The 22157-nt window shown below is 37.2% G+C and overlaps 1 protein-coding gene, 1 long non-coding RNA gene and 1 other non-coding gene across 3 annotated transcripts; 1 reads left to right on the top strand and 2 right to left on the bottom strand.

Annotated features, from left to right (window-relative positions):
• Positions 1–2262: 2262 nt before the first annotated feature.
• LOC135768159 (uncharacterized) lies at positions 2263–4876 on the bottom strand. The gene is made up of 2 exons (XR_010542093.1): positions 4313–4876; positions 2263–3165 (listed from the first exon to the last, which is right to left on the bottom strand). It is a non-coding gene; the product is annotated as an uncharacterized lncRNA (long non-coding RNA).
• A 1252-nt stretch (positions 4877–6128) lies between these two features.
• On the bottom strand, positions 6129–6200 carry trnat-cgu (transfer RNA threonine (anticodon CGU)). The gene has a single exon. It is a non-coding gene; the product is annotated as a tRNA-Thr (tRNA).
• Positions 6201–8228: 2028 nt separating this feature from the next.
• suz12a (SUZ12 polycomb repressive complex 2 subunit a) lies at positions 8229–21980 on the top strand. The gene is made up of 16 exons (XM_065255590.2): positions 8229–8982; positions 9788–9834; positions 9964–10028; positions 11776–11844; positions 11960–12009; positions 12096–12181; positions 13674–13893; positions 14017–14119; positions 14198–14303; positions 14404–14578; positions 14753–14838; positions 15047–15190; positions 18358–18515; positions 18642–18840; positions 19788–19867; positions 20056–21980. Exons 1-16 carry the CDS (start codon positions 8811–8813, stop codon positions 20357–20359), a joined length of 2064 nt encoding a protein of 687 aa, XP_065111662.2. The 5' UTR covers positions 8229–8810; the 3' UTR covers positions 20360–21980.
• The last annotated feature ends 177 nt before the right edge of the window (positions 21981–22157 follow it).

Raw genomic sequence — 22157 nt, 5'->3', positions numbered from 1 at the left:
GACAGGAAAGTATAGGGTGAAGAGAGGGGTATGGGATTGGCAAAGGACCTCGAGTCGGGATTCGAACTCGGGTCGCCAGAAGTGCGTCTGCACCATATGTTGGAGCACCGTCCACTACACCATCGGCTCCGACATCTTACAACCTCTCTTACTTGTAAATTGGCAGCACTCATTTACCAGAAAGGTTTTGTTCATATATGATCTGTTAACTGCAAGTCTTTGGCGATTTGTTCATATTTATTTCTTCTACTGATTTTAGGATAATTTTTTCGAGACAAAGACAATTACTGAGAACTCAGAAGTCTCCTGAGCCATGAAAACACAACCTTTTAACTATCGCTTCATCTCTTTCTCTCTATTTTCTCAAAAGCATGTTTCTCCCACTTTAATTACTTGTCTTTTTATCCTCCGAATTCATTTGATAGGATCTTTTATTTCTCCTGGCTGATCTTTCACAAGTTCTGGCTGAGCTGTATGACACCACAGGGCATGTTTGCGAGTGATTCAGTCACAAAGTGTACGATTTAATCTGCCATTCCCACTCTTTATTATTTAAGAAGCTTATCCTACACTGTAAAAAGTAATATCAACTAAAGTTTTTTATTTTACTTTAACTTAAATAAAATAATTTCAACTTTTTATAAGTTATGTCAACTACATACTAGTCAAAAACGTATTAGGTTCAAATAACTTGATTAAACTTGCACGCAGCATTGCAGCTTTTTACATCTGTCTAGCATTCGCACTTCTAAAAGTATGCAAACATCCACACATGCATATACAGTATTCTCTCTCTCTCTCTCTCTCTCTCTCTCTCTCTCTCTCTCTCTCTCTCTCTCTATATATATATATATATATACACATATATATATATATATATATATATATATATATATATATATATATATATATACACACAAACACACACACACACACACACAAATATAACCAACAATTTTACAATTACACTCCAGAGAAAATACTACGGTTTGTAAATGAAAACTGCAAAAGGATCACTTTCATTGTGGTTTGGGCTTTTATGTACTAGTTTACTCAGTTGCCTACAGGCCTGAGGCCTCTTCGAGCTGTGGAGCAGAGAACAGCACAGATCATTGTGCATATGCTGCAGACAACTAAATGGTTGAATAACTAGCTTCTGTAATTGTTTCGTGGAGCATCTCTGCTTTTACCTTTGCTAAACCCCATACATCCACATTTATTTGTTACAAATTCAAAAAATAAACAGCGTCAGCATATGTAAAGCATAAACGGTTAGCAGATAAACAAATTGCTCAATGTGATTGTGAGTCACTGACTGTGGTTTAGGAGGTGTGCCTGTGCTGAGTCATCAGATATCTGTGTCACCTTTTCCCACCCAGTTACAGACCACTGCCTCTTTACTCCACACACACACACACACACTTTTCACAAGCATTTGTCATCTCGCAGCAAGTTTTCTCTTGTCATTATAATCGATTTTTATTTGTGAAAAGTGCATTTGTGTGATTCAATAAACCTTGGTTTTGAGTGTATAAAGCTGTGGTTCTCCACTGTTTTTGCTTCAGGACCCAGATTTAGACCGATACCAGACTACTGTATATGCACAGTTTTGGTTTTTGAGGTTAAGGTCTTGTCACACAACCTGTCTATGTAGGGTCTACCAAAGCAACGAATCATTTTCACTGTGTACAGTTTTTAAAATGTTAATATGGCCTATAATGTACATGCCTCTCCAAACCTCTTCAGCTTATTTTGGCACAGGGACGTCCTGGCCTGAATCATCTCTTGCCCTCAGCGGAGGGAAATGCAAAGTTTCCAGTGTACTGTGATAATGGCAGATTATAAATGAGACTTGTGGGACAGTAGTCTGAGATTCAGGCTTACACCCTCATGCATCCTCTCCAAACTCAATGAAGCTGAGTCACTTCATCTCTAGCTTCTGTGCAGGCTATTACCTGTCCCTTATACCAAAATGTGTCAGACAGGGCCAACGAGAAGAAGCTGAACTTTGATTCTTTCGTTACGATTTTTCATGCGAGATTCTAAAAACGGGCTCAGGTTTTTCCGGCCAAGATAATAACGCCTACAGTTTAATACAATCCCCACGTCCAGAGGAACTCGACTATCGGGTTTTTGGATAATGAATAAGTCCTGCATCAACTTTGTGTCAAAGGTATCCTGACAAAGATGTAGGCTCATGCAGAAAAATCTTCATTCAGCATTTGCAAGGCATTGACTTAAAAAAACACTCAGAGTTGAATGTCACTTCTCAAATATAGTCTCTGTATTGGTTTGAATGAGAAAACATACATTGCATTGCATTAATGAAAGCCATAGGTATAATTACAGAATCATTTACATAAATCACATATAGTATAATTTGCATTATTTATACAGCATCTTTTACAAATAGTTGGCTGTGCAACAAGTACACGATTCGAAGGTTAAATTCAACCACTATATGCAAAAAATAACAGGAAATGAAAAAGAAAAATTGGATGATTTTTAAAGTTATTTTTCTTTATTTTAGGTATTCTGCTTTTTTAGTTATTTCTCTTGTCCTAGTTTGAGTTTCAACAGAGATTTTACCACCGTCTCAAACTGTGCTCAGATTTGCCAAGATTTAAAAGTCAATATGAACTTTTCTAAAATAAAATTATTTTGGGCTAAGCTATCTAAAATAATATAGAGCTCTATGCTCTTACTGTACTGTATGCCAACACTTCTTTCATTTGTTTCTACTCCTAAGAAATTTTAGGAATATTATTTGAAACAAAGATGACACCTAAATCAAAAAACTATATTAACATAGCTTCGAAAGAGCCCCCCCAATTTTTTTTAGATGAGATTATGCGTGTCCTTTTCAGTTTAGAGCATGTCTCTCCATTAATCTCTGCTCAGTTGTGCCTTTCCATGTAGGGATGCTGAAAATTGCAAGAGCAATAAGGATTTTTAGGGGCATTATGACTGGGTTAATAAAACACAGCTGCCCCTAAAAGTCCCTCATTTTTCTTGCTGCCTTTTGGGTCCTCTTCCTAGACTCACATTTCAGCGGCACGGAGCCGGCTTTCAATCTGGTGGCTGGCTGTTGGTGAAAGTTGGACACTCTTCCCTCCCATGGGAAGCTCTGACATGGAGCTGCTGTATCGCTTCCTTGCCTGTCGGCTGGAAATGAGCAGACACTGTTTGTCAGCCATTCAACAACTGAAAAGTTTAAATTAAGAGGAGAGTGAGGGGAATTTTAGACCCCTCCTCCAGTCAAGGATGCATGCCAGGGGTTTATAAATTGCGCTTATAAAAATGGAGTTCGCTTGTGGATTTAAATGGGTAGCTGAAAGAGGTGAATGAGTTCAGTGCATTTCTGACCGGGTTCTTTTCTATTCGGGTTGGTGTTTTAAACATGCACTACAAACATGCCCATCAGACAGTGTGGGGGACATTTCAATACTTCAATAATATGCTGTTGAAATGTCTATGAAGTTACAGCTCAAGGTTCACATTACAACTTAATATAAAAGTGTGCCAAGTGGTTTAAAGGAGCTTCGCTTTTTTGTCAAAGGAATTAAAGAAATCGTACTAAAACAGAATATAAAGTGCTCGGTTAAAATGAGACACAACGCACTTTAAGCTATGTAAAAAGAGAAACCATTTTAGGGAGAAACATTTAAGATTATGATCTTTAATCAGTTCGGTTGGACTACATCCATGAGTTTCCAACCATGGGATGTTGCATGCCGAATCCTTTTGGGTTATTAACAGTAATTTATAGTAGGCTACACATTGCACATGGCAAATCTAGTTTTGAAGATAATTATTTTAATATGTATATTCCTGTCCTTTGATTGGAATTCCATTATTTAAGCAAATAGACGGGTTTGGAAACATTCATAATAATTTGTTCTACTAACCACAACATACAACGTTTATAGCTTTTAAATATATGTTATGCAGTAAATATTGAGGCAGAAATTAACCGAGGAGGATTTTATGAGCCAGAAACTGGGACTTTGTAGGCCAGTTGAGAGAGTACATTTAACTACTCATCTTGCCCGCAAAGACCCAACCTCTAACACATTAATGTTTTAAAACCCATGTAGTGCTCATTACATTGTGAATAATGTTATACTTAGATACTAAAACCATGTTATTACTAGCATAACCACATTGTAATTTAATATGCGTTGCATGGCCTGGTTTAGAATAGAACTGCGTTTCGCATAAAAACAAAGCCAAATAAAGTACCAGCAAATCTTATTGTAATACATCACAGATTGTGATAATGTAGATTTAACTCTAAAATAGATTCATTTACCTCTGCTGGATTCCACCGTTTAAATCGCTGTATCATATGTAACAATCCTGCATTTTATGTCCATAGCCGTGAAATATCATCTTAACATGGTTACTAAAAGAGTTGAAGAAAAGTTTTTCCAATTCTAGTTCCGATTGCTGTCACAAGGCATGACATTAAGATGAAGTCTTCACTAAACCCCGCAAATAACTTTCTTCTAAGGAGAAATTGATGTCTTTCCTCACGAATGCGCCGCAATATTTTCATTCATGGCAATATCCTTGTAAGTTTTGCGCTGTCCCGACTGTCACCACTGCCTTTCGCCTTTTTATTGGGTTTACCTGGATCGTGCACACTCGCGTGCCTTGTGCGACAGCAGCTGGGAGCAGAGATCTCTCGCGCGCGTCGGACTCGTCTCGTGCGACTCAGGCCCTCCCTAAAATGGCATTCTAGGTAGCACGTGCGTTTATGAATGTGTCACACTCACCGACTGTTGCTTAATGTTTGTTTTTGGCACAGCAGCTATAAAGTTTATTGTTTGGTCATTTGCATATTAATAAATGCGAAATGCTTGCGTGATGCGCGAGCTGCCTTCCAATGCATTAGCTGTTTAATATGTTAAACATGCAATGACTTCTACACAGATTTGAGCAATGTGGTTAATTTTTATTGGTGTAAATCAACGTGCATCATTTGAACGTAAAATATTCAAGCTCTTTGCATATGCATTGCGCTACATCTGGTTGAAAACAGGGCTGCTTTTTTACTTAATTTTGAGCTCCATCTTGTGGTGTATACATGGCATTGCCTACAGACGCTTAGAAAAAAATTAGAGTGCATGTTCTGAAAAAACATTTCAAACCGCCATACTAAAGTATTTTTACGTTTTTAACACATTAAGCAATGCACCACATTTTAATTTATCAATCAATCAATCACATAATATATGTTTTGTAACATTTACTTCAAACAATATCTGCAAAACCCAACTGTATCAGTAATATAATATAAAGTATCCAAAACCACAACATTTTTTGTACCAAATGGTTCAGGTTTTCTAATAGAACCTCGAACAAACATCACCAACCTCGAATCAACTTAAAGGGGACATTTCACAAGACTTTTAACAATGTAATTTAAATCTAGGGTGTCCCCCAGAGTACGTATGTGAAGTTTTAGCTTATACCTTATAGATTATTTCTTATAGCATGTTAAAATCGCCACTTTGTAGGTGTGAGCAAAAATGTGCTGTTTTTGTGTCCTTTAAACTGCAAATGAGCTGATCTCTGCACTAAATGGCAGTGTCGTGGTTGGATAGTTCAGATCAAGGGGCGGTATCCCCATCTGACATCACAAGGAGAGACAGATTTCAATGACCTATTTTTTCACATGCTTGCAGAGAATGGTTTACTAAAACTAAGTTACTGGGTTGATCTTCTTCACATTGTCTAGGTTGATAGAAGCAATTATAGCACTTAAACATGGAAAAAGTCAGTATTTCATGAAATGTCCCCTTTAACAGATTGCCTTTTTTTTCAGAAATTGCTTCCTCACAATTCTTCTCTCCTTACCCAAGCACAAACTGTTAAAAACTGAAAGTGATCAGGCAAAGTTTTCTAGACAAAGTTTCTATCATTTTAACTTAAATACAATTTTAGAATACAAAACGGGACAATAATAATTTAATTGAGGAATACTTGTGTGATCGTTCAAATATTACACGATGGGAATATATAAAAACATTTTTAACACGATGGGAACAGCTGATTTTAGGTGATTTTATGAACGTGTTTGAAAGCTAAACTAAAAACAAAAAGCATAACTCTCCCAATTTTCTAGGCACGGACGGGGTTCGAACCCGCGATCTTCGGTTTACGAGACCGACGCCTTACCACTTGGCCACCGCGCCTGATGGCCACTTGGGCGTAAATAACGTAATTTAGTGTAACTTCATTACCATAAAACAGGCTTTTGATGAATGCTTACAATGTAAATCACTTTAGATGTTATAGAAGTAATCTTCTATAGATAATCTATAGCTATAGGGGATCTTTTGTTATCGCCGAGAGAGATCCCACAAGATCCCACATATATTTTACTGTATCGTGTGCTGTATTTTCCAACAATATTAATCACAGACGTTTGACATACATTTTCAATTCGCTAAAATTCTCAGTTTAGCTATTTGGAAAACATTATGACGGTTTCTACCTACACGCAGACCCACTTATCGTGCGACCAGCAGCTAACGCCTATTTGTATGATGGCTTTGAAACTGCGGTAAACGACCACGTCAAGCGCCTATTGCTTTAATCACGAACAGACGAATTACATAGTCAAAATCATAAAACATATTTTGTTAAATGAGAGGTAAACCCTTAAAACATTTGGGACTAGGCATTACAATTACAGCAAAAACAAATAAACAAAGTAACGTTAGCCTTTTCACTTGTCCTTTAGTTTTTTCTATAAAATCCTAAAAGCACAAATCTTTACCCAGAAATAAATTATATATTTTTTAATCTATAATCGAGAAAATTATATACTGTACTGAGAACTAGAGGTGTATCATATAGAAATATAGAAAGTATGTTTTCAGCTGTGAAATAATTTCCACATTACTGCCTCTTTTATTAACTTAATTGTTACTGCTGTAAATGTTGTTTGCACACATGCACTTTATGTAGTCTTGTGTACTCTATGCATAATGTGTAGTTCTCAGTTTAGTTTTTATTATATTATTTTCGTCTATTTACTATAGTTTTTCTTTATTTTTATCCTGTCTAAGCTAATATGAACTGTTAAATAAGTTGAATAAAATGAGAAACAGTTAAATCTGTGTTGATTTTGTGGTGCATTGGTGCCAGAAAAACTATGTGTTTTTGTAAGCTATGTTTGTAAAAACTCCTTAAATGTCCTAATATAATTAAGACCTAGTCCTGGATTAACCTAAACCCTGTCTGGAAAACCACCCCTATTGAGTTTTACCATATACAAAACAGGGAATATGAACAAACATAGTAATCAGTGAACAAGACTAGTTTTCAAATGAAAATCTTTTGTTAAATTTGTTTAAAAAAAGGTCACCCAGTCCGTAGCTGAAGACTCTTTTCTACATAAAATCATCCTAATGTAAAAACATTCTGAAAAAATGACCTGTTCAGGGCTCAGACACTCCCTCCCAGTTTAAATCTAAATTACTCCAGCTAAAAGCAAATAATTCTCTTTGCCTGAAATATTATGAACAACAGCTACGCTAACTATTCTTCATCTGCTTTTCTTTCTTTATACCTGGATATACCTAACATCTATAAAAAGATGATACCTAGTACCTCACATGAGGACTTCAAATGCCATTATCTCTGGATCATCATAAAAAACTTAAATATAAAAGCCTTTATCACCTATCATTGCTATAATACAGACCTAAACATTCATTTTGGTAACAGTAAAAACTATAATATATACTAACAAATTTATTTTCTGTAATAATAATGTATTTTCTGTAAAGCAGATTTGAAACATTTTGCAACGTGGAAGGTTCAATAGAAATACATTGAATTGAAAATATAACCTTGGTATCTTTAACATCGACTGAGTAAGACCATGTCAAAGTTTGAAATAAATGTTAAGTCAATGACTAAAATCAAACTTTAATGATGAAATAATTTCATTTGATTATGAGGCTTTAGCCTGGATTTCACAGACAGGGACAAATGTAATAAATAGGAGAATGAAACAAATAACAATAACTTAAAAACCTAACAAACCAAACGTGTAATGATCAGTTAGTAAACGTTTGGTTTACTAACCCTGGCCTGTTTCTCTATCAGCCTCTACTCTGAGGAGGGGGAAACGAATTTCCCGCGAAAAAATAATAAGCGAAACGGAAGACGGCCTGAACACCGCACACACTCTCCACCAAACTTGACTGTAATTTCTAACCTCAAGCTTTTATCAGCTGTGCGGAATACATTCAAGGAGGAGGGCGGGTAATATTCCCAGCACTTTCGACTTTAGGTTGTTTCCTATCGGGCCCAATATTTCTGATCGTACGTGTACATTCTTAATAAGTAAACGGCGGTTTGTGTGAATTTATTCGACGCGATAGTGAACCTCAAAGCGTTAAATAGACTTTCTGCTACGAAAAAGCGGGAGTTTTGCGTTCTATAGCTTTAGCGCCGAATAGCTTGCCGGGGTAACCGACGTTAAGATAAAAATATCTTGTAACTGTTTACTATCAAGTCAGCAATCCAAATTTCATATGATCCGAAAAGCTTTATATTGATTATAGACGCGAATGATACATCGTTGCAAGGTTTGCAGTAGCATTGTCGCGAATTTCATCCGGTGTGTGTGGAAAACAAACTGAACTGCCGGCTTGTTGATGTTAACTGTTACTTTGTTGAGGGGGCGAACCAGTCTCGGCTGCTCTCCCTTTGTTTGGGCTCAGGACTCGGTTGGAATCCACTGGAGTTCCGTTTAAAACATCTGATTCGACCACTAACGCAATTTTAGGATGGCTCCACAAAAGCACAGCTCTGGTGGAAATGGTTTTTATGCCAGCAACACGGGTAAAGCTGCTAATGGAGGAGCACACATATCATCCGGTGTTGTGATGACTACAGTCAAGCGACCCAAGATGGAGCAGATCCAAGCCGACCACGAACTCTTTCTACAGGCTTTCGAGAGTAAGTTGATCGGGGTTTGCCGCCAATCGAGATTGAATATCGCGCAGTTTATATTTCTGCAGTTTTGTGGTGTTTGTTGTGCCGTTTTAAAAATGAACATCTGAAGCCGTTTAGCAGGTTGCTAACATATCGTACCAAACTTGTGGTCACGTAACGTTACGTGCCTTTGTATTGAGTCAAACCACTGCGTTCTGTGTCAGTAATAAAATTTGACCATAAATGCACATTGTTTTGTAAACATAACAATTTTCTTTTTTTGTGTGTAACTGGTTAGTGCATTTTTGAGTATCCGATTGGTTCGCGACATTCCTAGCTTGAAGGCTAAACAACGATAGTGATCAGCAAACTGTGTCCAATAGCTTACAAAATGGTAAAATGGCTTTTGGTGTACGGGATATGGATCATATATTGTGTTTTTCCCATAATAATAGCATAATTAACAATACCCTTATTATTTGTGTAGGCCACATCCTATATGAAAATTCGACACGTGCATCAGATGGCACGTGCTTTATGGTGCCTTTATGTCTTTTTCTTATTTTTAAAATACCATGGGGAACAAGAGAATTAACAGTAATGAACAGAAGAAAATCTACAAAAAAAATCATGGTAGTGTCTTTACAATAGCTAGTGGATACAAGACAAATTGTCTTCCTAGACTGTCACTTTGATTTATGTAAAAGAATGTCATTGTGAGAAAAGTGACTACTTTAAAGTGATGAAGACATGGGTTTCTTTTTAGGTTTACATGCCAAAATGTTATTCTGAAAAATTAGTTTACTTAACTTTTAATGTTTGTTCACAGAACCAACTCAAATATACAGATTTCTCCGGACAAGAAATCTTATAGCAGTAAGTATGGCTAGACCATGAAGAAATGATATGCTAATGTCAATTTGATATAAATATTTAACCAAGTAACTGTAAATAGCGCCCATGGCAATAGACTAATTATTGCATCCTTGTTTTTGCATTTGTTAGCCAATCTTCTTGCATCGAACACTTACATATATGTCACACAGAAACTCAAGAGCAAACATAAAAAGGTAAGATGTTGGCTGCTTTCCATAGGAATTTTTTTACTCCTTTTATTTCTCTATTTAGCCATACATTGACTAAAATTTGCATGTTAAAAGAATCATTATAAATTAATTATATACGTCTTGGTTAAGCTTGTTGAGGATTTATGATAGCCTAAAAGGGACATATCATGAAAATCTGACTTTTTCCATGTTTAAGTGCTATAATTGAGTATAATACTATAATCGGTGGTGGGGTCCATGGGGGGGGGGGGGTTAGGGTGGTTTAAATGGTGAAAGAAAATAAAGTTTCACTAAATGCGCTTCCTGATGCGCGCAACTTTAACCTGGTAAAATTTTTATTTCACAACAAAAGACAAACGTGATGTGTATGTATCACTGTCACTGGAGACCAAAAGAAACTAAAGCAGACGCACAACACAGTGACATAGCTAAACTCCAACGTGCTGAGTTATGCTAAAATCCACCAGTTTAGTGGAAACGCCATACATGGTAATGTAGCGGAGATTTGTGTATTAACATAAAACAATGTTATAAATTTGTATCTTAGGCTTTAAATTACTGTACAACTTTTGTTATTATTATTTCACGTGTAAAAAAACTGCAATTTTTATACTTATTTTTTTGTTTAAAGGTGACATAGAATGATGGAACAGAGTATTTATCCTTGTTCTGTGATGTGACATTTAGACAAAAACATTTTTGTTTGGGTCTGTAATGCCTTAGAAGCTTCCTAAAAACCTCTCTCAGATAGCTCTATTAGGGTGGGGGATTTTAAACAAGTGGTTTTGCACCTATTTGGCTCCCCCTACTGGCTTAACTTGCAATCTCATTACTGATTGGCTGACTTTGCTGCCACTCAAAAAATGTAGTCAATTATTTTAAAGTGGAGGGGCAGTTAGATGCCTATGATGTCATAAGCATCAGTTTTTCAGATTGGGCTGTTTTCTGGCTGACATTTCTAAAAGAGGAATTTCTATGAGACTGAGATGTTTAGCATGTTTTGCACTTTTTGTATGTTTGTGAATGCGGGTAGACTACCATTATTCAACAAAGATAAGGTAAAAACTGTTTTTCATTCTCTGTCCCCTTTAATCATTCACCTGATATGTGACGTCACACAACCGCCGGTGGCACTTCACCACTGCGGTGGCATTGCACCAGGTGGTGCGGTGGTCATGACAACCGTCCCACCCCTAGCTGGTGATTCATCCACGATTATGAATTTGATATTTCCCCGCTTGTCAGTGAACTACGGCTTTGTGTAATAAATGCTGCTCCATCTGAAAGCAGCTGATGGTGATTTACTACTAATCAAGGAACCGGCTTTACTGACAAGATGCTTGTTACAGTCGTGTGCAATTTATCGTGTTGCCCTTCTAGTAATTTAGTTTTGGTAAACCATTCTCTGCAAGTATGTGGAAAAAAAATAGGTTATTTAAATTTGGCTCCCCTTGTGATGTCAAAAGAGGATAATACTGCCAATTGATCTGCACCATCCAACCACGGCACTGCCATTTATCTCATTTGCATTTAAAAGGAAACACCCAAACAAGGCTTATTTTTTGCCCACACCTACAAAGTGACAATTTTAACATACTAAAATAAATGATCTGTGTGGCATTTTGATCTAAAACTCATACTAGGGACATCAAAGATTTATTTGACATCTTAAAAAGTCTTGTGAAATGTCCCCCTTTATATATGACAGATACTATAATTAAATCCTGACTTGTTGCATTTGATGTTTCAGAAAATATTTCAACCTGAATGATATGCTGTTTAAAGTGGAGAAATTAAGAGTGGATCAGGAATTCCAGAAGTAAGATGTTCTTGAGCAAGTTTTATTTGATCTCCTCATCTTCTAAATATTTCATAATAGGTCAAACATATGCAAAGCATTTTTTCTTAATCCAGTTTATTGTTTTTTCCTCTAGCATGGCTTCAAATCTGCAGCTGACTTTCACTGGATTCTTCCATAAAACTGGTAAAACAACATTATGGGTTTTAAGGCTTCAAAGAAAAATATCCCTTGATCGGTTAGTAATTCTGATTTATTGTTCATTGCATTAGAGAAGCCATTGCAAAACTCTGAAAATGAAGAAAACTCTGTGTCTGTGGAAGTGCTGCTTGTCAAGGTCTGCCATAAGAAGAGAAAGGTAAAACTTTGTCCTCGATGTGTCACAAATAAACAGTTCAAATTTCCATTGACCCTGATTGCAAAAAAGACCCCAAACTAACTCAATCTTGTCCATTACATAGACTGTATGTCTGTCCCACACAGCCTTTATTAAATGTTGTCTACTTTGACTTAGGTTAATGTATTAAATTTGTAGTATCACCTGTTTATGTTGAGCATTTTGCATGTGGTTTAACATAATTGCAAGTGTATTTGGTGTCCAAAGTCATTATTTTTTCACTTTTTTCTAATGTTTATATTTTAAATTTAGTCATAGATCACAAGATGTTACAGGCAATAACAATGTAATATTTACCCCTCCAAGGTAGCATAACCGTGTTGAGAGTTCTGTTACATACAGTCAACACTGTTACTCTACCTTGTAACAAAACCCCATTCACAAATCACATTGATCCCAAAAAAATCCCATAAAATTGCTAGTGTGCTTTCTGTGGGAATACAAACACGTTCCGTCATTGTTACTGGGATCGCTCCCGTAAGTGGATCTAGTAACATTGCCGTAACATTTACGAAAGACATCCTGTGCGAACAAAAGGAAATAATGCTGTAAAGGCATTATTGTTGTGTTGTATTGTTGTGGGGCATCGCAACAAGAATTTATCGTTCAATTCTTTGACAGGGTGTTACATGCACATTTACAATTGTCTCAAAGGAAATTACGGATTATATGCAAACTTAAGCAGCTGTGGAAAAAATGGACCAAGTACATGATTGCAAACACAATTTGTCACGTGTCTTTACAGGTTCTTTACGGGATGTGTGTGAACGTAGGCACAGATTCTAGAAAATCATTGGCAGTGTGAATGAACCAAAATCAAGCAATCCATGGAAAAATCCTGGACAATAGGGCTGTGCAATTAACAGTTTTTCCATTTTTACACATTTCGATTGCAAAAACAAGAGAATCGAGGGAATTTGATTAGTGTTCCGCATTCTGTTTCTGTCATTTCGTTTTGTTATAAATAAGCAGCTGCACTGCTGCGCCCCATTTCTCTCGCATATGCACACGCTATTGCATCTGTCCAAAGTCTGAACACGAAGTAGTGATCCTTATGTATTTGTTGAGCAAATTATCTCTCTTGTTAAAAATATAATCAGCTGCATCATGGCGCCTGCCTCTCTCGCTGGACTGTTGTGTTTATAATGCACTACTGCTTTGACATATGTAGCCTACAGCAACAACACTAAACAAATCCATTGAAATTAGTAAAATGTTTATATTAAGTAACCATTTACAGTGAGCACTACATTATTAAAATAATTAAAAATATAACCATTTGAACAAATTAATTAAAAAAACATTACACACTGAATATACATGCAATGACATAATCACCCATGTGCCAATGTCTGTTGTACTAGAGGTTTAATTACAGGATAGTTGGTTTTAATATATGTTCCAGTAAGACATTACAACTAATTTTACCTTTTGTTGGTTTTGATCATTTTAGGATGTGAGTTGTCCAGTAAAGCAAGTGCCTACAGGTAAAAAGCAGGTGCATCTTAACCCAGACAACAGTCAAACGAAGTTGGGAACTTTGCCCACACTGGTGGTACCCAGCCATGAGTTTGAACCCAGCAACAGCCACATGGTGAAGTCCTACTCGCTTCTGTTCAGAGTGTCTCATCCAGGAGGGAGAGACATCAGCGGTGTGACCAGCAGAGATACCAGTACGATCATTTAAGCTTTAGATATAGTCCTCGTAACACATAATGGCAATGTTGAGATGTGCAGATCTTATTGAGGCCTTTTCACAAGGAGAACATCAGTTTTTTTCTTTGTTTTCATCTCAGATGTTATTGAAGAGCTGTCTAACAGAAAGAGGAGATACTTGTCTCATCAGGATGATGCAGAAACGACATTTGTGGCCCAGATGACGGTTTTTGATAAAAATAGGTAAATTGCAATCTTTAATGCTTCTAACATTGTTCTAAGTTCGATTGTTTGGTTTGTAAGATTGTGTTCTGTTAACAGACGACTTCAGCTTTTGGATGGCGAGTATGAAGTTTCCATGCAGGAGATGGAGGAGAGTCCAGTAGGCAAGAAGAGGGCAACATGGGAAACCATATTAGATGTGAAGGTCAGTTACCTGTGTGATGCTTTTGGTCTTTGCATGTTACTATCAAAAGTTTATTGTTGATTGGTAATTAATCTGTATTCTCTCTTTATACTTTTCTCAGAGGCTGCCACCCTTTGAGACCTTTTCTCAGGGACCCACACTGCAATTCACTTTGCGATGGACCAATGGCATTGCTGACACAGCACCAGTGGCCAAACCATTGGCTACACGCAATTCTGAATCCAGTGCGTTGGACAACAGCAAACAAAACAACATAAAGCCTCTACAGGCAGTAGGTAAGATGTCATTACTGCAGTGTAAATACAAGCAAACATCATGGACTTTGGGGCCTGGGACCTGATTTTAGGTGTTTTTAGCATACTGCTGTGAGGTTTTAAAAACTATCAGAGCATATTTTATCAAATATTTAGATAAACATTGTTGTTAAATATGATGATGTTTGGTTGCAGTTAATGATCCAGTTGGCAATGATCTACCAGTACGAAGAGAACTGACTCATGTTGAACCTCGTCAGAAACTAAGAGTTTATTATCAGGTGAGTTCTTATCATGCCTGTATAGTTTAACTTGATACATCTGGAGCTTTACCTGTAACATTTAAACCAGATGGTATACAAAGGGTACAACGTTTATTGTGGCCTCTCCACTGTGCATTTATGTGCACATTCTGCTATGACTCTTCCTTGGGTTTATATGAGGTACTGCTGTGTGGTCATCCTCTTTATGTCCATCCATCTTTTTCAGTTTCTGTACAACAACAACACACGGCAGCAGACGGAGGCCAGAGATGACCTCCACTGTCCCTGGTGCACTTTGAACTGCCGCAAGCTCTACAGCCTCCTCAAGCACCTGAAGCTCTCACACAACCGCTTTATCTTTAACTACGTGGTGGGTAACATTTCCAGTCCACACAGATTACATTTGCAAATGGAAAAATAAAAATATATATCCATCCGTTTGGCCCAATGGCGGAAACCAAACATCATGGCAGAAGGGTCCTTGTGTGTCCCGTCTTTTCCGGTGCTTGCCAATGACATTTTAACATTTAGGTTTGCAATTTAGGTTGTTTTATCTAACCTACGCAATTTAGGTTGTTTTATCTGACTCCAAAAGATAAAATGTCGTTGTTCAGAATATCAATCAAATAGATTATTGTGGAATTTGGAGATTTGGTCATTCTGTTTAACTCATATTAATACTGAACTCATTCATTCGATTATCAATGTCGTATTGGCCCACACCGGCTGTTGTGCGGGCTCCGAAAACATACTTAATCGTACCAGAGGTTTTTGGCTAAAGCAGTTTTAACAATGCTGCTCCTGGGTTCAATTGCTAAAAAGTTCAAATGTAGCTCCCCATAATTGTCTATATCAACTTAGTACAATTCTTACACTATAATCAGAAGTTCAAGTTAGCTCCGTCCAACCTGATATAGTAAATAATGTGACTATACAACAATGTAATTATAGCAAAGATAATGACCAGCGGTTATGACTCATCACCCTGATGGCCCACATGCAGTGCGATTACTTAGTTAAGGTTAATAATTAATCTGTCATATGATAACCAGATGTTAATTGCTGAAGCAGTTTAATAAATGCTTAGTTTCTGCAGAAATAGCATCACCGGCCAGACCGGACGATTTTGTTCCATACTATTGGTTGAGCCAGTGTTGCTACATTGGGATGCTATTTCAATAGAGCTATCAAAGTCCCTTTAGGGTAGTCGGGCCACTTGGCGGCCTGCCTGCTCCAGGAAGTTATTTTAGTCATCCAAAACTGTAGAAGTAGGCCCTATCTCCTTAAATGGGTAAAAATTGATATCTCTAAAATCACAATTTAATAACATATTTCTGACCAAAAATAGCATTTTCATTACTCTTTTAATTGTGCAAACTGAAATGGCGAATTAAAATGTGGCCAATGAAAACGTGTCAATTTAGCAAAAAAGTCCCATATACTGCAATTTTTTTACACTCGAGTGAGGTGGTTTTTCAGCCAATTCAAAAAAGAAATATATTGCAAAACTGCAATGAATATTTTCCACATTTACAGGTGTTACAAATCACCAGGGCCGCCTTAACCCAATGTTAGGCCCTGGGCCTGAGAGGCTTTGTAGGCCCCCATCCCCTCGATTTATAGAGTCTCATTTAAAAAAAAGTGTAGTATCTTTGTAATCTACATCACAAAATGCATTAGTTTCTTTCGAGACATACAACAGTGAGTTTTCCCTCTACGACACAGAAAACACCATAATTTCGTTATATCACTGAGCCCACTTGAGCATAAACACAAGACGCTTTATTTAACAACCACACACAGCAACTTATGGTGGTAATTAAACCAAAATGTGTCAAAGTAAAGTATATATGTTTAGCTTTATGTTTATATTGTTTTTGGAATATATAAATTTGCAGAAAATTGCCACTCACTATGCTCACCACAGTTTAAAAAATATAATAAGTTAAATTTAGTGTTAAAGTGAAAATGTCAAAAATCAGTTATTTATTTTGTAGGCTATTGAAGATGTATATGCATTGTATATTGTACTTATGTATACATAATCATATAAAACAAATAAGTATGAATATGCACAAGACACACAGGGAACATACCTGTATATAAGATCTTTAGATAAGGAGATTATAAATATAAATGGTGCTATCGGGTGCTGATCCTGGAGTCCGTTTCGCTCTTTACTTTCTTAGACTTGCACCTTTACTGTTGCATCTCTTTCTGGTCTTTCTAAACCAAGATGTGTGTACTGTGAGCAAATATTGTGTCAAACTACATTGCTCCTGCTATGCACGCGTCACTGATATAAATTCACGTTTTTTTTTCTTCAGAAAACTTTTTAACAATTAACAGCATTATGTGCGGGAACTCTTTTTATTTTATTTGGCGGCACAGTTTCTTGCGCCTGGTTGGAGAGACTCCTGCATGCCAGAGACCTGCACCTTACTGGTGCTTATTATAAAATTTCAGAAATTACTCTTTCATTTGTTGGTGGATTATTTCCTGTTTCTCTGTCACACTGAGTCTAACATGCAGGAATGCCAAGTTGACCATGCGCACTTAATTACATTATGTGGAATAGAATGTTTTATTTTAAACATTTTATTTCACAGTAAGTTACCACTGACCAATTGACTTCCATGTAATGTGCAATTAGAGTGATTGACAGAAAGCCTGACAAGTTACAAAACAATATGACCTTTTCAGCTCATCATGCACATGAACTTGGGAGGCCCCTGGGAGCCTTTGCATTAAGGCGGCCTTGCAAATCACACTGTATGTTTGGTCGCCTTGGAGAATTTTAATCGCATAACATTGGTTAATGGAAAAGCTGTCATTTCGCAAGTTTTTTTTAAAAATTAGGCTAAAATTTTGCACAATTTCAATAGAAACCAGGAACCTTAAACCTCATCTTACTGGTACCATACCCGCCTAGAACCCCTCCCCCAGTAAATCGTCAGTCTTTATTGATTGATGATTGGTTTCTTTAACAGAAAGGTCTGACTTCTGTTGCCAGAGCCGACATTTTGGCCCAGTCCCAAATGGCACACTTCATGTGGACTTTCGGTCTCATGGCCTTAAATTGCACATGCTCGCTTAGTCCACGAATTTGTAGGGTGTCCCGTTTGTCATTTATATGTTCTGAAGTGTGCTCATCAGCGCCCTCTTTGTACCCTTGATGCGGTCTTTAGCCCATACAGCTGCAGCCTCCACGCTCTTTACCAACCCAGAAGTCCTTGCGAAAGAGCAATCAGACGACGGATGGGAGGATGAGCAACTGATGAGCAACTTTTCTTCCTATTTCCGGCGTGATGCTCAAGTCTGTCCCAAAATGGGACATGTGAGCAGCTCTTGCCTACCTGTCTGACTGTTGATGATATGTGCTGCACTGCTGCTCATAGATTTTTAATATTTTAATAGGCGATTATGTACTCTATGCATGTTAAGCTGGTTTCGGAAAAACTATTTTAACGTAAAAATTACACGTTTTACAAATGGTTGAAGTTTTTATACTGATTTAGCCGTGTTGGTGTCATGCAGCCTCACACTAAAGGAGCCAGGATAGATGTGTCGATTAATGAATGCTATGACGGTTCTTACGTGGGCAACCCTCAGGATATTCACTGCCAGCCTGGCTTTGCATTTAGCCGTAACGGACCAGTGAAGAGGACTCCAGTGACACACTTCCTTGTCTGCAGGTCTGTACATTCTGATAATGAAAGAAAAGTTGATTTGTACACATACGTTCCATGTTTGTTAACTTGTGGCTGATTTTCTACACAAACATTGTTATAACATTGTTTTTGTTTGAATTTTTTGTATAGACCGAAGCGTTCAAAGCCCAGCCTCTCGGAGTTCCTGGAGTCTGAAGATGGAGAACAGGAGCAGCAGCGAACTTACATCAGCGGCCACAACCGTCTGTACTTTCACAGCGATAGCTGTGTGCCACTCAGACCACAGGAAATGGAGGTGGACAGTGAGGACGAAAGGGACCCAGAGTGGCTCAGGGAAAAGACCGCTATGGTGAGGAACATGTATACGTTTCGTTTTTGATTTTGTAAATGTGGTAAAAATGCATTGTCTGTCGGTGGATTTCCTGCACCTCCTGCTTAAAAGGGACATTTTCCAGCTCCCCTAGAGTTAAACATTTGATTTTTACAGTTTTGGGATCAATCCATTCAATCCAATCCAGGGCTGGTGGTACCATTTTTAGCATAGCTTAGCATAATCCATTGAATCTGATTAGACCATTAGCATTGTGTTAAAAAATGACCAAAGAGTTTTGATATTTTTCCTATTTAAAACTTAACTCTTCTGTAGTTACATCGTGTACTAAGACCGACGAAAAATTAAAAGATTTCAGATTTTCTAGATCGATGTGGCTAGGAAACTATACTTTCATTTTGGTATAATAATCAAGGACTTTGCTGCCGTAACATGGCTGTAGGAGGCATAATGATATTAAGCACTGCCCGAAAATAGCCCCCTTGGTAACTTTCAATAGCAGGGGACTGTTTTCGGGGACTGTTTTCGGGCACTGCGTAATATCATTGCGCCTGCTGCAGCCATGTTACAGCAGCAAAGTCCTTGATTATTACGCCAGAATGAGAGTATAGTTCCTAGCCATGTGTGCATAGAAAATCGCAACTTTTAATTTCCATTGGTCTTAGTACACGATGTAACTACAGAAGAGTAAAGTTTTAAATAGAGAAATATCGAAACGTTTTGGTTATTTTTTAGCACTACGCTAATGATCAGATTCTATGGATTATGCTTAGCTATGCTTAAAGTGGTTCCATCAGCCCTGGAGATCAGCTGAATGAATTCCAAAACTGTAAAAAATCTATTGTTTAACTCTAGGGGAGCTGGAAAATAAGCATATTTTCAAACAAAGTGGAGTGTCCCTTTAAAATGGTAAAAAATATTGTATGTATTTTAGTGCACATTTTAGTGTTTTTTCCACCCTTTAGCAAATTGAGGAGTTCACGGATGTCAACGAAGGTGAGAAAGAGGTGATGAAAATGTGGAACCTGCACGTAATGAAACATGGGTATGTATCATCAATTCTTACTCAATTTTTTGGTTTATTTAATATAGAAGTAATGCAACATCTTTCATACCTTGCTGTCTTTCTGTTCTTTAATATTATATTTCATCATATTGCATATGTTGGTAGTTCTTTGTGCGCTCATCAATCATTGAGCTTGGCACTGATTAGCTTTATTACTTTGTCTGCAGATTCATAGCTGACAACCAAATGAATCAGGCCTGCATGTTGTTTGTGGAGCAGCACGGCGCTTTTATTATCAAGAAGAGTTTGTCCCGAAACATTCTGCTCCATCTAATCAGCATGCATGACTTTGGCTTAGTCAATACTGTCACCATAGATAAAGCCATGACTTACCTCCGAGATTTAAAACAGCAAAACGATATCCAAGAGCAATCTCAAGACAATGACACTAATCGTCCTGCCAACGATGCTGGTCCCAGTGGCGATGGAGATGTCAACGTATCAAACCCAGTCAAGAATGAAGATCTATGAAACCTACCAGTGATTGATTCATTTCACAATCTGCATTGAATTTGGTGTTGGTGGGCTTAACATGGCCCCTGGATGTGAAAGCCCACACATTCTGCACAGGCACTGAGTTAAAGGTGATGTAGAGTTAGTAAGGGGTTGTGTGGTTCAATGGTGCCATGATTATATGATTGGGATTTTTGGCCTGAACCATCCGTTGTGAAAAGCAATTTTTATCTAGATGTGAATTACTTGAAGATGTCATAAGTCTTTGTGATGGACTACATTAGCGGGTAATTTCAAAAATCACAGTTTTTCCCCACACAACCCTGTAGCTCTAGCAAATTTTTAGCACTTGTTTTAGGTGCCCGTTTTTAAAAAGAACTATGAAAGATTTTTTTAATATATTTTGAATATCGATGGGTTAAACGGCTCCTGCAAGCTTGCTTTTATTGTACATTTCTTTTTACAGGGGTTGGTGCGTTCATTCTGAAAACTTGAACTTTTTAGTTTCGCCTGTGTATAGATTTTTTTTGTGGGTAGTTTTTCCAACTTTTCTTTTTGACACTGTGGTTTGTGCCACCCCTAGATATCATTTTTGTTTTATTTTTTGCAATTCATCTGGACCAAAGTTTTATTGGTCTGTTCTTGGTGACTAAAGTGAAATGATCCACATTAACATTGAAGCACACGTGAAGACTTCACACGACTCGGATCGAGGAACGACGTCAGGATGGTCACTGCTGCAGGTTGATAAGTTTGCCGAGCCTTAACATTAACAGTTGTGCTGACCTTGCAACAGAAATGCATACAGGTACAGGGTACCAAAAATGTTTGAAATGTTTACACATGCCTTACCCATGAACACATGGTTTCTTAAGCAGGGTTTGAATCTTTGGTGCGAATTTATGCATTTATAGATTGCTGTGCCTAAAGCACTGCTTTCATTCACTGTTTGTATCGTTTCAGTGACAATGTACTGCACACATCACTGTGTCCAGTCACAACAAAATGCATTAAGTTTATCACCATGCATCTACTCTGCATAGTCCTTACGCTTGCATTTCCTTTGGATCTGTTGGTCCCTGGTGCCCATTCGTTTGAATTTGCTTTCACATGTTTTCGAGCGAAACCTGTTGTACTGTATATAAGTTTAGTAAAATGACATGGCTTTGCGGAAGGTTATTATATTAAGATTATTTTAGACCAAAGTAAAATGGCTACAATTTTTCTCTAGTTTTCTTAAAGTTTGAACTAAGATATGTATGTCCTCATAGTTGTTGTTATTTTTGTCTTTGTGTATGCATCGGTTTTAATAGAAGGGGGTGTTTTTAATCAATCTTTCCTGCTTTGCTGAAACTGCACTGGTTAAAAAATGGGAATCATTTTTGATAAATGTTGGAAATCAATTACTAGATGAAGGGGTTTACCTTACTGCAATTACATAGTGCTCCCGATATTTGCATACAAAGACCAGCATCAGTTACACATGATGTTGTTTCATATAAACCAATGTCAAAAAAAGAAACTTATATCACCAATATGATACAAACATAAAACCAGCTTGTTCAGTCTGTGAATTATGCTGATACAAGTGTTTGAGGTTGTTCTCTATTTAAAATAAAGACTTGTTTTTTCCACAGTGGATACCTCACAGATGTTGATAATTCAATGAATATTTGGTAAAAAAAAAAACAAGGTGTATTTGTTAACATAAGCTAATGCATTAGCTAACATGAATATTTTGTCTACAGCATTTATTAATATTAGTTCATGTTAATTTTAGCATTTTAAAAATCAAGAGTTGTATCTGCTAACATCA

The sequence above is a fragment of the Paramisgurnus dabryanus genome, chromosome 3 (genome assembly GCF_030506205.2).
Source record: "Paramisgurnus dabryanus chromosome 3, PD_genome_1.1, whole genome shotgun sequence".
NCBI classification, from domain to species: Eukaryota; Metazoa; Chordata; class Actinopteri; order Cypriniformes; family Cobitidae; genus Paramisgurnus; species Paramisgurnus dabryanus.
Note: the sequence above shows the minus strand (reverse complement) of the source record. Positions and strands in the feature narration are given on the sequence as shown.

Coding starts and splice junctions, on each gene's coding strand:
- suz12a (XM_065255590.2), top strand. CDS start 8,811: ATGGCTCCACAAAAGCACAGCTCTGGTGGAAATGGTTTTTATGCCAGC. Junction 9,835..9,963: donor GGACAAGAAATCTTATAGCA/GTAAGTATGGCT, acceptor TGCATTTGTTAG/CCAATCTTCTTGCATCGAAC. Junction 14,304..14,403: donor AAACCATATTAGATGTGAAG/GTCAGTTACCTG, acceptor TACTTTTCTCAG/AGGCTGCCACCCTTTGAGAC.